The 14,090-nt window shown below is 36.7% G+C and overlaps 1 protein-coding gene across 6 annotated transcripts in view; it reads left to right on the top strand.

The window, feature by feature from the left end:
* Window positions 1–14,090, top strand: part of DLG2 (discs large MAGUK scaffold protein 2) — a 986,088-nt gene that overhangs the window by 755,770 nt on the left and 216,228 nt on the right. For all 6 annotated transcript variants that reach the window (XM_066341286.1, XM_066341281.1, XM_066341282.1 and 3 more), the window contains one exon: window positions 7,813–7,881. In XM_066341286.1, the coding sequence (XP_066197383.1) occupies window positions 7,813–7,881 (69 nt within the window). The remainder of the gene's footprint in view (window positions 1–7,812; window positions 7,882–14,090) is intronic.

Here is a 14,090-nt window from a genome sequence, read left to right on the forward strand (position 1 = left end):
CTAACTTCTATCAAATTAAAATGGTTCAAAAATCATGGCTCCTATAGACTAGATTAGAAGCAGAGGAACTTAAACTGTTGAATTACTTCACTGTTCATCTTTCATTTTGACAGAACAGTCTTTACACTTCTACATTTTCTAATTGCCATTCCCTGCTGTTTGTCTTTATCCTGTTGGAATGTTGTTTATGTGCATTGCATTATTTCTGTGTTTGCTTTTTTCTCTTTGTGTATTTTTCTAGGGTGGTTGTGTTTGTGCTTGGTATAGCTGCACATGCACACTTGCATGCTGGGCTGCTTTGAATGACAGAGGAAGTGAGACTAAATAGCTGCTGATGTAGGATTACATTCTCACCTCTGCTCTGTTAGAAAAAGATGTGTTCAACGCATACTTCCAGCTTGCACAGAGATAATGTGTATCCGGATAGGAGGGATAACATTATCGGAAGGTATCACACAGGTGCAGTAAACACAGTGTCAGGAGAAACTGCAGTATGGAGTGTGCTTTTCTGATAAATCTTAAATTGTAAAATGATGCTCTTTCTGTTGTGATAATCCTATTTGTTTTAATGAGCCACTTCTGTGGAAGCTGAATGTACTCCTTGTCTGTAATTCAATGCAATGCACTTGTGAAGGTTAGTAAGCACAGAGAAAATTAACTTGGTCTTATACAATATTGAACTTAAATTTCTGTAGGATTTTTTTATTACTATTATTCAAATATAATGATAAAGCATCTTATAACATATAGAAGTGTTTAATAATGGCATGGTATGGTTTGCCATCAGACAATTTTTCATTGCTATTTTAAATCACTTTAATTTCCACATACTTTATCCTAAATTAGTAAAATTTAGTGCAATGATTCCAGCATAAGAAGAATTTTGTGTGGTTTTTTCCCTTTGGATGGAGAGGGATAGAAACTTTGCAAATTAGTTTAATGGGTTGATGTTATTTTAAGTCTATCATTAGGTTTATTTATCTGTGATTTCCCTACCTTTAAAAATCAAGCAGATGTAGTACAAAAGTCCTACAAATTATTTTTCTAGTGTCTTAAGTGCAAAGAAAGTTCATTTTGTTGACAAGAAGATTGGTCTGACAGAGTTTTGTGTTAAAATCACATTATGCTCTCTCTTTTTGGATCCTGGATTGGAATTAAGAGTCTCTGATTCCTGAAGGGAGCTCTCAATGTTCTTTTAAGGGGAATTCTTAACTTTAGATGAACTTCTGTGGACTCTGGTGAAAAAGTACATGAAAATGTGAGGTTTCCCAGATTTTTCAATTGCCTGTTTAACCAGTTTTTTTTTTTATACTCTTATTGAGTACCTGTCTCCCTCCCACAAAATTTTATTTTGACAAAAATGCATTTCATTTAGTGCTATTGACAATAATAAACCAAGTCACCTAAAAACTTAGTCTTAACACTTTCTGAGACTCCAGGCTTACTGCCTGTTAACATTGCTAGGAATAATTTACTAGTTTAGAATATTTCAGAATTTATGATGTATTCACAGACTATAGACTAGATGAGCTTTTCCTTTAGACAATAGGAGCACTTTTCTTACTGGACAACTTACCTAATAATTTCTTTTTTTCCTCTTCTGCCTTCCCCCTACAATGCAATTGTTAAATACATGTCTCATGTGCAATTTGGTATTTTTGGACTGCAAATCTTACGATTCTTCCTATTGTGCCTTTATGAATTTTCCCAAAACTGCTGAGCTATCTCTTGATTTCTGTCCAAGTTTTGCCAAAGTTCCTTAAACATGGACCCATTTTTTCAAGCCCTTCCTAATGTCTTTTTACATTTGCTGAAACTGCAAAGAAAGTTCGGTGCACATACTTTAGTTGTTACTTGCAGGGAGACCTAACAATGTGTTTCATCATGGCAGCAGTGCACAGCTCTAGAAATCCATCAGAAATGGGGTTTATGGGACAGTGGTGAGTGCTGCAGCAGCTGCAGAGGAACTACTGATGGAAGTTGTTCTCTGTACTCCCTGTGAAAGGCTGTGTGTAAGGGTGTATTCCTGTGCTCCAGGGAGAGATCTATCACCATCACAAGCTAAGCTGGCTCAACTCAGTGAAAGTAATGCAATTAAATCAGAGTAGGGCAGTGAGAAATAAAAGCAAACCTTAAAACACCTCCCCCCAACCTTTCTCTTCCTTCTGGACTCAGCTTCACTCCTGATTTCTGAACTTGCTCACCCTGAGTAGCACAGGGTGACAGTGAATGTGGGTTGTGGTGAGTTCATGACAACTTGTGTCTGCAGCTTTGAAAGCCCTAGTGCTGGGGAGAATTTGGAGTGATAGTATCAGGAAATGAGGGACAGCATTTGAATGTTGTGATGTGGAAGTGCATAAGCATCGTGCCAAAGAGTAGGAAGGAGGGTGACAGCTGCCTTCTCCGTGAGGAACTGCAGAGCAGCGCTGTGTTGGGCGTGGTACCAGGCACCAGGAGCTGTAGGTGATCGGGAGACCATGAGGAGTGCCTCGGGAGGTTTCCTGCAGTTTCTAAACAAACGTTCCCTATTTAAAGTCACAAAAATAGCACTGCCTCCTCTTCCACAGCTGTAATTAGACACAAAATCAGGTGTTATGTTTATGGATCATTTACATCCAGTACTGCTTAAGCAAGTGAGTGTGTTGGATTTTCCTTCTTCTACCATTATCCCTTTATTTTTCCTACACATCTCAATGTTTTTCACTTGCTCTAAATATTTTGCATTGTAAAACTCAGTCCTCAGCTGGTATAATTCTCAAACTAAGTTCATCAGGGAGTACTTCAGCTCCCAGAAAGAGCTTTATAATTCCTCATTATCATTACGGTATCATAAATAATAATGATAGCAATAATAACAAGAGTATTATAACTGAGGCTGGTAGGAAGACTTAAGCTTATTTTTTTTTTTCTTTTTTTTTTAATAGTAATGAAATGTCTTGGAATGCTGTGGAGATTTAAGCACCCCACTTCTAAAAACCCAACAGTTTGTCCAAAATATGAAGATACGAGCAAGGAACATAATCAGTTAGGATTGGATTAGGATTTTGTAGCAGTTTTCACTCACTATCCTTAATTAACTCAATGCTGAGTTCTTCACAATACTTTGAGTCTGGATGTGCCCTATATGGGAACTTTACTCCTGGAACAGCTTTAAAAATACGTCCTCTCCATGTCACTCCTTTAAACAGCGTTCCTAATTACTTTCAGTTCCCCCCACATCATTCTAAAGCACTTCTGCTGTTTTAAATACTGTATCTCAAGCCGAAAGAACAAATCCTCTCAAATAAGCAAGATTTTTATGTTTCAAAGGTTATCATTATCTCCTGCAATTACCTCAGCCATAAGGAAGTATATTTGAAGTCAGTGGATGTTTCACCACTTTGAAGATCAGGTACCTGAATTAGGCACACCGCTAACGAAGGTGGATAATTAGCTTTATTCCAGGAGCTGAAGCATTCCTCTGAATCACGGCTCCACCTTGCATTTTTCCTTATTGCTAAATGATGCTGATTTATGGCTGCAATAACTCAAATACTTTAAGTCTCAAAATGTGGCTAACCACTTCTTTGTGAACACTGTTCAGGGAAGGGAGGTAGGGTGGGAGGAATATGTTGACAACCTTTTTTACTTTACTTGTGCAAGTAAAATAACCTCAGAGAACCTGAGCAGAGATGTAGCGTGGCCCTTATCCTACGTTTGTAGGCAGAGTGGCAGCCTAATCCTTCATTTTGTTACTTTTCTGTTTTCCAATGAGTAGCTATTTAGCCTAGCAATGCTATTTGTACAATAGATGTACAGATGCCATTTTAAAAATGGAGTTATGCTGCTAAAATCCTCACTGCATGTGCCTGTGCATGAAAACAGCATTACATCTCATGTCTGGCTTTGTTACCTGAGGGTGATCTGAACACAGCAGGGTTGAATGCCCTATTCCCTGAAGTTTCCTATTTGCCTCTGATGGGAGACTGTCTGGTTAGTTTGACACTTCTAATTTGGGTCAGTAGCTGTCAGTACTGGATATTATCAAACCATTTGTAGCTGAGATAAAATTAATGCCAAAAAAAAAGCAATCTCTGGTCTTCTAATTAATCCCACAGGAGTGCAAAAACTCATTTAAGTTAGGAGTTTAGCTGTTGGCAGCATCAGGAAAAGCTGGATTCACTTCACTGAGCTGAATTACAACTCCACATTAATGGAATTAAAGCATGTTGCCTTCCTAAACTCTTACATCCATCAAACCAAAGGCTTAGAAGCTTTATAAACAACTGCAGTGCTACCTTCAATCCTGGACATAAGAAACAACATGCTGAGAATACATCATAAAAACAAACAGTATTAGCGTTCCCTTCACTGGTCTCCAGTGGATTTTTTCAATATTGCATTTATCACTCTTTTTTGTTTTAGTAATGTGAATGACAAAGAATAACTCAGAGCTCTAGTTTTGGGTTTGGTGGTGGTGTTGTTTGTTTTGGATTTTTTTTTTTTCCTGCAGAGAACATATTGATAGACAAATGGAGTTTGTATATTTTTCATCTGTGTGGCAGTTTGGGAATTGGTAGCTGAAGAATGGCTGCTCCAAAGCCATTGCTCAGAGAGGTCTCTACCCCGCCTGTGCCGCGGCTGCTTCGCTTTATGAGAAGTTGCAGGTCAATTGATTTAGAAAGCAAATAACTTTAATGCTGTCACTTTTGACTTGTCAAAATAAAGATACATGAAAAGAAAAGGTTTCCTAAATCAGGGCTATAGCAAACAAAGGACATCTGTTCTTTGTTGATAGAGGTTGAGGGTTGAGAGAGGAAATCTAATGACTTTTCTGGTACTCTCTTTGTAAAAACAGTGTGTCTTGGTTTTCTCCAAACAAAAGAGAAGAAAAAAAATTTGGACTGTAGTAACCTTATTTGTTCTACTGTCAATGCAACAGGCAGGGTTTAGGATGAGCTGATTTGAGCATCATGCAGTCTGATCCCTTAATGGTGTCATATTTTTGTCCATATTTTTTCATTATTGAAGTTTAAAACACAATAAATATTTCCCTAACATGGTTGTTGCATCCCAGATAGAGGTTTCACTGGCATATTGTGTATGGGTGAAAGTGTCATTTGGAAAGGGAAGGTGGTGGTTCATCTGATCCTTGTGGGGAAAGAAGGTTTTAAGATGCTGCCTCCAGTTTCAGCATCACCCACACAGCAAAAGTGCCTTCAGAGCTTTCTTGGCCTAGAACAGAATTAAAGCTAAGGAGACTGGCTGCTCATCTTTTTGTTTCTATAATACTTATTGATATTATTATTTTCATAATAAACAGTTTAAAAAATACATGAACACCAGGCTGCTCTATTTTTAGTATTTAACGAAGTCATGAAATGGTTAGCCTTGTCTGAGAAATAAGTTTAAAACAAAAAGCAACTTAAACCCAATCAAAAGAGAGGTTGGATTCTTTGCTCCCAGTTTTGCATCTTATTATTAATTTACAATCTCATTCTTTGTTCCTTCACTCTTATAAATTGTCTTACAAGAACAGTATATTCCCCTTATCTCAGTGAACTAAAATAAAATGGATTTAAGTTAAAACTGGTCTTTACAGGATGTAATGTTCTTTTCTTCAGGGAAAATTCGTTTTGTGTATTGTGTTTTTCCAGTGGAAATATTGTTATTTTATGCTACTAAAACTAGTAGGAGCTTCATTCTGTATCATTTCAGAGAAATGGTAGCATTTTTGTAAGCCTAAATGTCAAACTTTGAATACTTTGTCAGTTCAAAACTATGCCACTTACTTATCTCAATAGGGATATGTTTAGGCATTTGTTACAGAAAGTGTTGGTAGCAGTAACTCAAAAGCTTTGTTTCTTCTGTACTGCAAAAGACACAGCAAATGCACAAGTGTATTAAACATGTGATGAAAACAGCTTCTTTCTGCTGGTTCCATCAGTTTGATAGAATTCACTAGGAGATTATCTCTTCAATAAGTCAGTTAGGAATCATATCAGACTATTATTCTGTCTCCAATAGCAACTTGTGTCAAGCAATGATTAAACTGCATTTTAGACTTGAAGGTGTCATTATAGTCACGATGATACCTTAGAAGGCACAAGCTTGTATCAAGCATCAAACTTGATTTTTATAATTATGTAAAAGAAAATGAGTTTTCGTATCACCAGTTCTGAACTATTTTCATGAAAGAAAGTGAGGGCTCATTTGAATACTGTGTCACAAATCTCTAGGATTGGAAAAGGTTTTCTAATGGGTGGGATATTGCAGATAGATGAGCCCCTCGTTTGGCAGGAGTGGGGGGTGTAGTGTTCCTTGTACATGCAAACTTAACGTGGAATTTTAGCCAATATTCATGTAATGTTCTGCAGCGTTTGTCCAACTCAGCCTTTCTGTTCACATCGTGATCCCAAAAACTTGCTATACTCCTAAAGAAGTTTTGCCATAAAACAGAATAAAACCTCTGCAGCTCTTCTTAGAAGGGGAATATGCTTTTCCACAAACCTTTTGAAACCTTCTCAATAAGGATGAATACATTACTAACGTAAAACAAGAGCACAGTTTCCACAACAGAAGTTACCAGGTGGCATCAGGACTTTTGTTTGTCCAGTGACACGCATCACAACTCCATGGGCTACACACAAAAAACAAACCAACCAAACAAACAAAAGACATATTTTCTGTCAGACAGTACTGACTATACTACAGGATGAAACTCATGTAAAATAGATGTGTTGCTCACTAATGTCAAATGAAGTAGCTTTTATTGAAAATAAGATGTGTTGCTTCTGAACAAGCAGCTTGACATATATGTAAAGCTTGAAAACAAGACGAAGTCTTCAGTTATTAGAATCAATTATATAAAACCGACATAAAGATTTATTTTTATCATGTACTTTGCATTATTAATACTATGTGCTGGGCCTCACTATGTGCTGTAGTAATTTAAACTATACAGAAAATACACCCAGATGCTTCTGCTTTTAATATTTTATTTAAGCATGTTGTCTTGGATAAGGAGTACAATTTATTATCACAAAACTGCCTTTGACTGATGCTTTGTTTTATCCATTCGTATTTACAATACTATTATCCCATAGTATAATACTGATATCAGCCCATACTGTGTATTTTGAAAATTATTATTCAGGTTTCTTAATCATGTCAGTATAACATATGAGAAGCCATTAGACATCAAAAATCAAAATCAGTCAAAACGGGTTTTTTTCAGACTATCTGTGTTTTCCTATAGAAAAAATATTTCCTTTTTTCCTGAATATTGTGTCCTAGATTAATAAAAAATCCATGTGGAAAGATTCAAGCTGCTTAAAATATGATAGAACTAATATTGAAGTTACATCAAGGTGCAATTCTAAGGAACACATGTTGTCTTTTACTGAGAAACACAGAGAATTAGATTGATTACATTATCATTTGCTGATTTACCTTTTGCTCTGAACTTAAATTTGCATTGTATGTTTAGTATATTTAGTGGAATAATTAGCATTTAAGTTATTTTAAATTACTGAACTCTGTGTGTGAATATTTATGTATTTAAAAAATGAGTAGGAAAGATGGGGGAAGTTACTATCTTAATTTTCTGCTCTTAATGAGAAATAAAAGTTGAATTTAAACATGGGAGATTGTACAATTAAGCCCTTTTTGAACAGATGGGTACCACTGAAGTCAAAATGCTTTAGACACATGTAAAACAATCTGATTGTTGTATCTCTTTTGGCATTAGCTATACTGCTAGAGACAGTAAGAGCAAGAGAAACTTCTATATCTTTAACAAATGCTTTTCTTTATTCTTCCTTGGCTGTACAGTCATTCCCAGCACAGCACTGCAACGCGTCCACCCACAGTGAGCTTGCAGCGGACCATTTCTGTGGAAGGGTAAGATCATTCTCTGTTGAAGCTGCTGTAGAGGTGTCAGATACCACTGAGCTGTCACTGACACCAGAGCTGTCAGGTACAGCTGAACTACCCACAAACACAGAGCTGTTCATTAGATGTGGGTTTGCACACCACGGGGTTTAAGTCTGGGAGATGAACCAATGAAGTTTCAAATTAGTGCTGACCCTCTCTTGGTACTTACACTGAAAGGTTTGTTTTTCATGGAAATGAGAATATCTGTCATGGAGATATATTGGATACCATTTCTTCAATTCATCTCACTTGACTAGTGTTAGTATTTACTTGAGTTAGCTGTAAAATCTTCCCACTTCTCATGGAAAAGCCCAGTGGAGTCTTTCTCTATTTCTTAATGTGTGCATGAGTTCTTTTTGACAAACCAGTGGCCAAAACTAAGGATGAAGAAGTACTGATAGAAAATATTTATCCTGCGCTGTGAATGTCTTTGTATATGTGTGTGTTAACTATGAAACACAGTCCTGGGTGCACAGCTGTCTCAATTTTAACTAAGACAATGGTGTAAAATGCAAATAATTCACAACTATTAATATTGTTGCCTCTTTACAGTATTAGAAAGGCTGATATTTAACACAGGAACATAGATTTTTGTTTGCGCTGACTGGCATAGTCTAAAAAAAAGTCAAAATTTTTTATCCCCTCCCATAGAAATGTGGAACTCTGTAGGCATGGGTAATAACTTATCATAGGCTGCTCTCAGTTCATATTTTAAAGCCTTTCTTGTGATAGAAGTGAGAGTATACATTTTCCACAGAGGAAAGAAGTCATCTAATTGTCCTTTTGTTTCTTTCACAGTTGTTTTGTTCTGTTTAGTTTCTGTACAGTTGTGCAGTCAGAAAATAAAGTGGTCAATGTGTAAAATAATCCTGTCCTAGGTGAAGCCTGAAATAGTTTTCTCAAAAGTCTCAATTCTTAATTTCTTCTCTAGATCTATGATTTTAAAATATGATTATTTAAAATATGTAACACAGCTGTTGTAATTATTCATTGAAAATTAGATTGAATAATGGAATTATGCAGGCAAAGTGCATGTGGCTCAAGGGCTATCATCAGGAAGATAGTTCTGTAATTGAAGCCCTCACCATCATCCAGCCACCATGCACAAAACAGGACCAATTTTAAGGTAGATAAGGTTGCTCAAGGTCTTGTTCAGTGAAGGTGTGACTATCAAAAATGTGGAAATTGCTCAAGTCCTGGACAAGCAGTTTCAGTGCTTAAACACCCTCTTTTTAAATTTCCTTTCTATATCTCTCTAATCCAAAGAAAGAGTCATAATAAATTCCCCTGACTCTTCTTCAAATCATCTCATGAATAAATTGATGTTTGAAATAAAACTGAGCTTCAAGAACAATTTGAGTGGTTAAAAAGGAGTGGGAGGGGAAGAAAAAAATAATTTGCTCAATTGAGATGTAAGGAAGGAAATTCTATTATTATGTCTCTGGCTTGATCTGTTGGACCAGTTCAGGAATCATCCTGTAGTTTTACGCTCCTACTTAAATTTGGAAATCAATCTGTCTAAATAAATTTTTAGATAAATTGCAGAATCTTTACTGGCCACACAGTATATATGCACACAGCTTGCATATATCTTGTGTGTGAATCACTAGAGTGCAGAAAATGTGCAGTTGATACCACAGGCCTCCTGTTGTTCAGGAGGTAGAAGAACATCAGCTGGTAATTATTACTAATCAACTTACACTGCATCATGTTTCAGAAGTAGGCCTGGTAGCCTATTCCACTGCTGAGCAGAAATGAGTAATCAGCTCAGCCCTAAATATTTCATTATGTTAAAGCTCGATTTACTCTAATGTTTTTGTAGAGTCCATGCTGCTAAGTAGGTTTACAGCTAATAGAATTTGAGGTCAAGACAAAGTTATTTTTCCCTTTTAGGAACCGTGTTCCTATCAGTAGCATCCTGTATTTAGGAGATTCACTATATTGCTTTTGAGATGCACTTTTTAAACAGCTGCTTTACCTGCAAGGTGTCCCTGGCACACGCTGACATTTGTACCCTGCGTGCTGGCCCTCTCTGACTGACTGTGGAGTCACTGAAGTGAGAAAATTATTGGGTCCTATGAATGAAAAAATACATTTGGGAGGGTTAAATAAATGCAGAGGAAATTGCACTTGCTGGCATTTAGTCCTTTCCACCCTGTTGAATGTGTGATAATAGAGCTGACCAGAATAGATTTTTAAAGAACTCAAATAGCTTTTTTTCAAGAATGTGATTGATAAGCACATAAAACAATTTATTTTTTTTTTATTATAGAGGGCTTTTGTAAATTTCATGTCCAGCAACAAAAAATGAGTGCCCAGGCAGGGAAAATAAGAACATCTTTAAATTATTTTTCCTTTATATTCAAGCCATATATTCTTCACAATGTAATAACTGTACATGAGGTGTTCAGATTTATTCTGTGTTGTTTTGAGTTTTTTGAAGTGGTTTTAATGAATAATCTTAGATTTGACTATCCAAAATAAGAAAAATATTGGTTGAAAACAGCCCTTGTTTTTTTTGAAATCCTGCCATACTAGCACGCAAAGCTTTAATGTTAGTGATATCTGACAGCCATTCTCTCTGCTTTTGGCACCCCCACTAAATTGAACTTTGTATGCTACCAGCCAACTCTTGGAAACTGGATTTCAACTTATTTGATCGAGTCTTTTTGACTTAATCAATGTGTCTGAGTATCTGAAATATATATACATATAAACATTTATATATAAATAAACAGCATTCGAACCATGACTAAGGATAAGACTTTTTATTCTGAATAGCACAGATATTGCAGAATGCATTTTGTTTCAGAAATGTCTTCTATGAAGCAATTTGAGATGCTTGCTACTAGCAGCCTGTGTATTGATATTTTGAAACATGGCTTAGAGGCACTGCTATTTTTAGGTGTTCTCTGAGCATTTGAATAGTTCCTGTCTCCTGGTAGTGCAATTCTCTTGCCTCTCCCAGTTCCATCTCATGCAGCTTTGTTTACAAACTGTAAAGCTGGAGCATTCATGGTAAATGGAGCTATTGAATGCTGTAAGTAATAGTTTTTGGAACAGCAGTTTCAATATGGAACCAATAGTTTTTGAGAGCAAGATGCAAAGCAAACCTTTCTAGTATGGAGTTGTCTGTGCTGGGTGTAGCAGGTGGTACAGAGATGCAGTTTTCAAGATTTATTTTTATTATTAGCATGTAAATAATATACCACCTTGAACAGGGAAGAGATAAGTGATTATGTGAGACAAAGGCTAATTGAACAAACAGACAGGAATAATTATCCCTTATAGACCTAAAGACTATATTAGCTGTCCTACATTATCTCTCTAAAAATCAATGAGATTTCTCAAACCCAGGAGACAGACTTGCTGTGCATTTGAAGTAAATGTCAGGTGTCATGGTAGAAATGCAGATCAGTTTTTCAAATCAGAAAGATTATTCCTGTGTGCCAATTCCATCTTGCTATCTGCAAGCAGAAGACTTATCCTGGTGTGCAGGCTTTCATTTCTCTAGAAAAGAAAAAATGAAAGATTGCTAAAGTCCAAAGGTCTTCCTACATAACAAAACCAGTTGCAGAATATAATGCTGTGCAATCACACATGCTTCAGTCAGGTTGAAGCCTGGCTCCCAGTAGGCTCCCTCTGATTAAGTATACTTAAAAGTTTGTGACAGTTTAGGCATGATGTTTGCAGAATAAATGCATTAATATTTTAGTCAGTATTAAAATTAGAATAAACCGTTGCTTTTACATGTTCAGTGAACAACAAATGCCAAAGTATCCATAGTCAAATAAGTGGACGAAACACTTGTTTCAAGCAGATGGGGTAACTTCAGTAGGCAAAGTGGTATTTTGCTAAGTAATCTGATAAAGGTACGTATTATAGGCTGAGTGCTTAGTTGTTAGTATACCAATATTTGGTAAAATGAAATAAATCACTAATCAATTAGAAGGCCAAAACATTGTTTCAATTTATGTAGGCAAAGTTACTCCTCTGGACTGTGATGGTCAATGTGAAAGCAGTAGATAAGAGGAAGGCTTCCTTATTTTTGTTCTTTTCAATCATAATTAAAAGTAGGATAGCACTAATTAAAGTCACTATCAGGGATCAGACCTCCCAGGGTCAGGTGTAACACTGGTCTGTCAGGTGCCATGAGGTGGTGAAGGACTGGGAACTGAGAAAGGAAGGTCTGCAGCTCCCTGCCACGGCCAGGTCCTGGTGCTTTGGTCACTGCAACAAAGGCGAGTGAGGGGCAGGGCTAGGGAGGAAAGCAAGGGGTGGAGCTGTTCCACATCTTAATGGAAAGATTTTGCCAAGCCTAATAGGGAATAATGAGGGGAAAAGTAAAAGCTGAGATGCAATAGAAGTGATATTGCAATAAAGCAATAGATGAGAGCAGTGCAGAGAGATTTTCCTTTTGTGTGAAACAAGAGTTGTAGAAATATGAAAGAAAATTGATATAAAGAAAGTTTGGTTTTGCCAAAAGAGCCTTTTGAAAAGGTGTGTGTGCATATTTCAGGCCTTCAACAACTTAGAATTTCATATTATCTCTTGTTTGATTAATCAGATTTTAAACCATCACACACACGGGCCTATACTCTGTCCCTCCAATCTCCCTGTGTTCAACACTGTTAAGAAGAATGAACGATCTATTTGAACCAGCTTTTTTTAGGTCCTTCCAGTATGAATGTCCTTTGGTTGCCAGAAATAAACACACAGGTATTTGTCAGAATCTTTTGAAGCATGAGAGGAAAATTGGTATTACTGTTGTGAAAAAGAAATGTCTTGATTAGCCAAATGACTCTAAGGTAACTCAGTGCTCACGCTGTGGATTGTCAGAAGCCAAATATATTTATACTGCTCAAGAGAAGGGGCCTTGCAGCCCTAGATTTGGGGTAGATTGTTTCAGAGAATCACAGAATGGCTTGGGTTGGAAGGGACTTTAAAGATCACCCAGTTCCAACCCCCCCACCATGGGCAAGGTCATCTTCCACCAGGTGGCTTAAATGCCCATCCAACCTGGGCTTGAACACTTCTTGTGGGTTGGGCATCCACAGCTTTTCTGGGCAGCCTGTGTCAGTGTCTCACCAACCTCACAGCAGATACATTGTTCCTAATATTTAATCTAAATCCATCCTGTTTCAGTTTAAAGCCATTTCCTGTTGTCCTGTCCCTGCGTGCTCTTCTCCCTCATATACTTATGTGACTTTGCCCAAATGATACAACTTCTTGCAGCTTCACCTTTCCCTCCTGCTGTTTGCTGATTGCAGTAGCTGCTATGGGTTTTCTTGCACTATATATGTGTACAAAGGTTGTGGGCCCTGACTTGTCTATTGATGTTACCCTAATGCAAGCAATAAGATGAATATTCTTCTGGGCTTTCTGTGATCTGTGTTACCATAACACCAAAGCAACATATGTGTGAATTTATGTATGCTTTCAACATCCTTTGTGAAGAAAATGGCAGTTTGGGAGGAGGAGGAAAGGCAAAAAAACCAACCACAAAAAGGAAAAAAAATATTAAAAAGCCAAAACAACAAAAACCTGCAGCCAAATCAATCACAAAGCCATAGTTCTAAGCCTCTGCAGATTTGAGATACCTCATTGATGGTATACAACTGAAGAAATCCCTAGGGTCTGATATCTGAAGACACCCAGTGTTGCTTAATGTTTCTTAATGTAGCTATTTTAAAAAGCACAAAACTGTGTCAGCACTCCAATTTTATAGATAGTACAAAAGAAACAGGAAGACAGAGCTGTGTCAACTGACTCTTTTCTTTAATGTTGCCAGCAGCACAAAATAATCTATTTAATCATGGATTTTCTTTCAGTTAATTATTATAAGAATTACTTGTTTTTAGAAAGCACTTCCCCATCATTTATCAGTCCAGTTTTAATCTCTTAAATTAGATTTATAATTACAATGAATTCCAGTCTATAGAAGAATGATAGTAGTAGTCATATTTTTGTCTTGTCATTTTCTGTTTGTTAAAAGTAAACTGATCAAACCAAATATTCAGTATAAATGTAGTAAATAAAAAGCACCTCTGTTTTCAAGATATTGATCAAATTAAGCATGCATAAACAAAAAAAAACCAAACAAACAACAAAAAAAAAACTGTTGAGGAGAGAAAGGCTGTACTTTGATTTATTTTTGGTCATTGCATTTTTATGAG

This window comes from Sylvia atricapilla, chromosome 2 (assembly GCF_009819655.1).
Source record: "Sylvia atricapilla isolate bSylAtr1 chromosome 2, bSylAtr1.pri, whole genome shotgun sequence".
NCBI lineage: Eukaryota > Metazoa > Chordata > Aves > Passeriformes > Sylviidae > Sylvia > Sylvia atricapilla.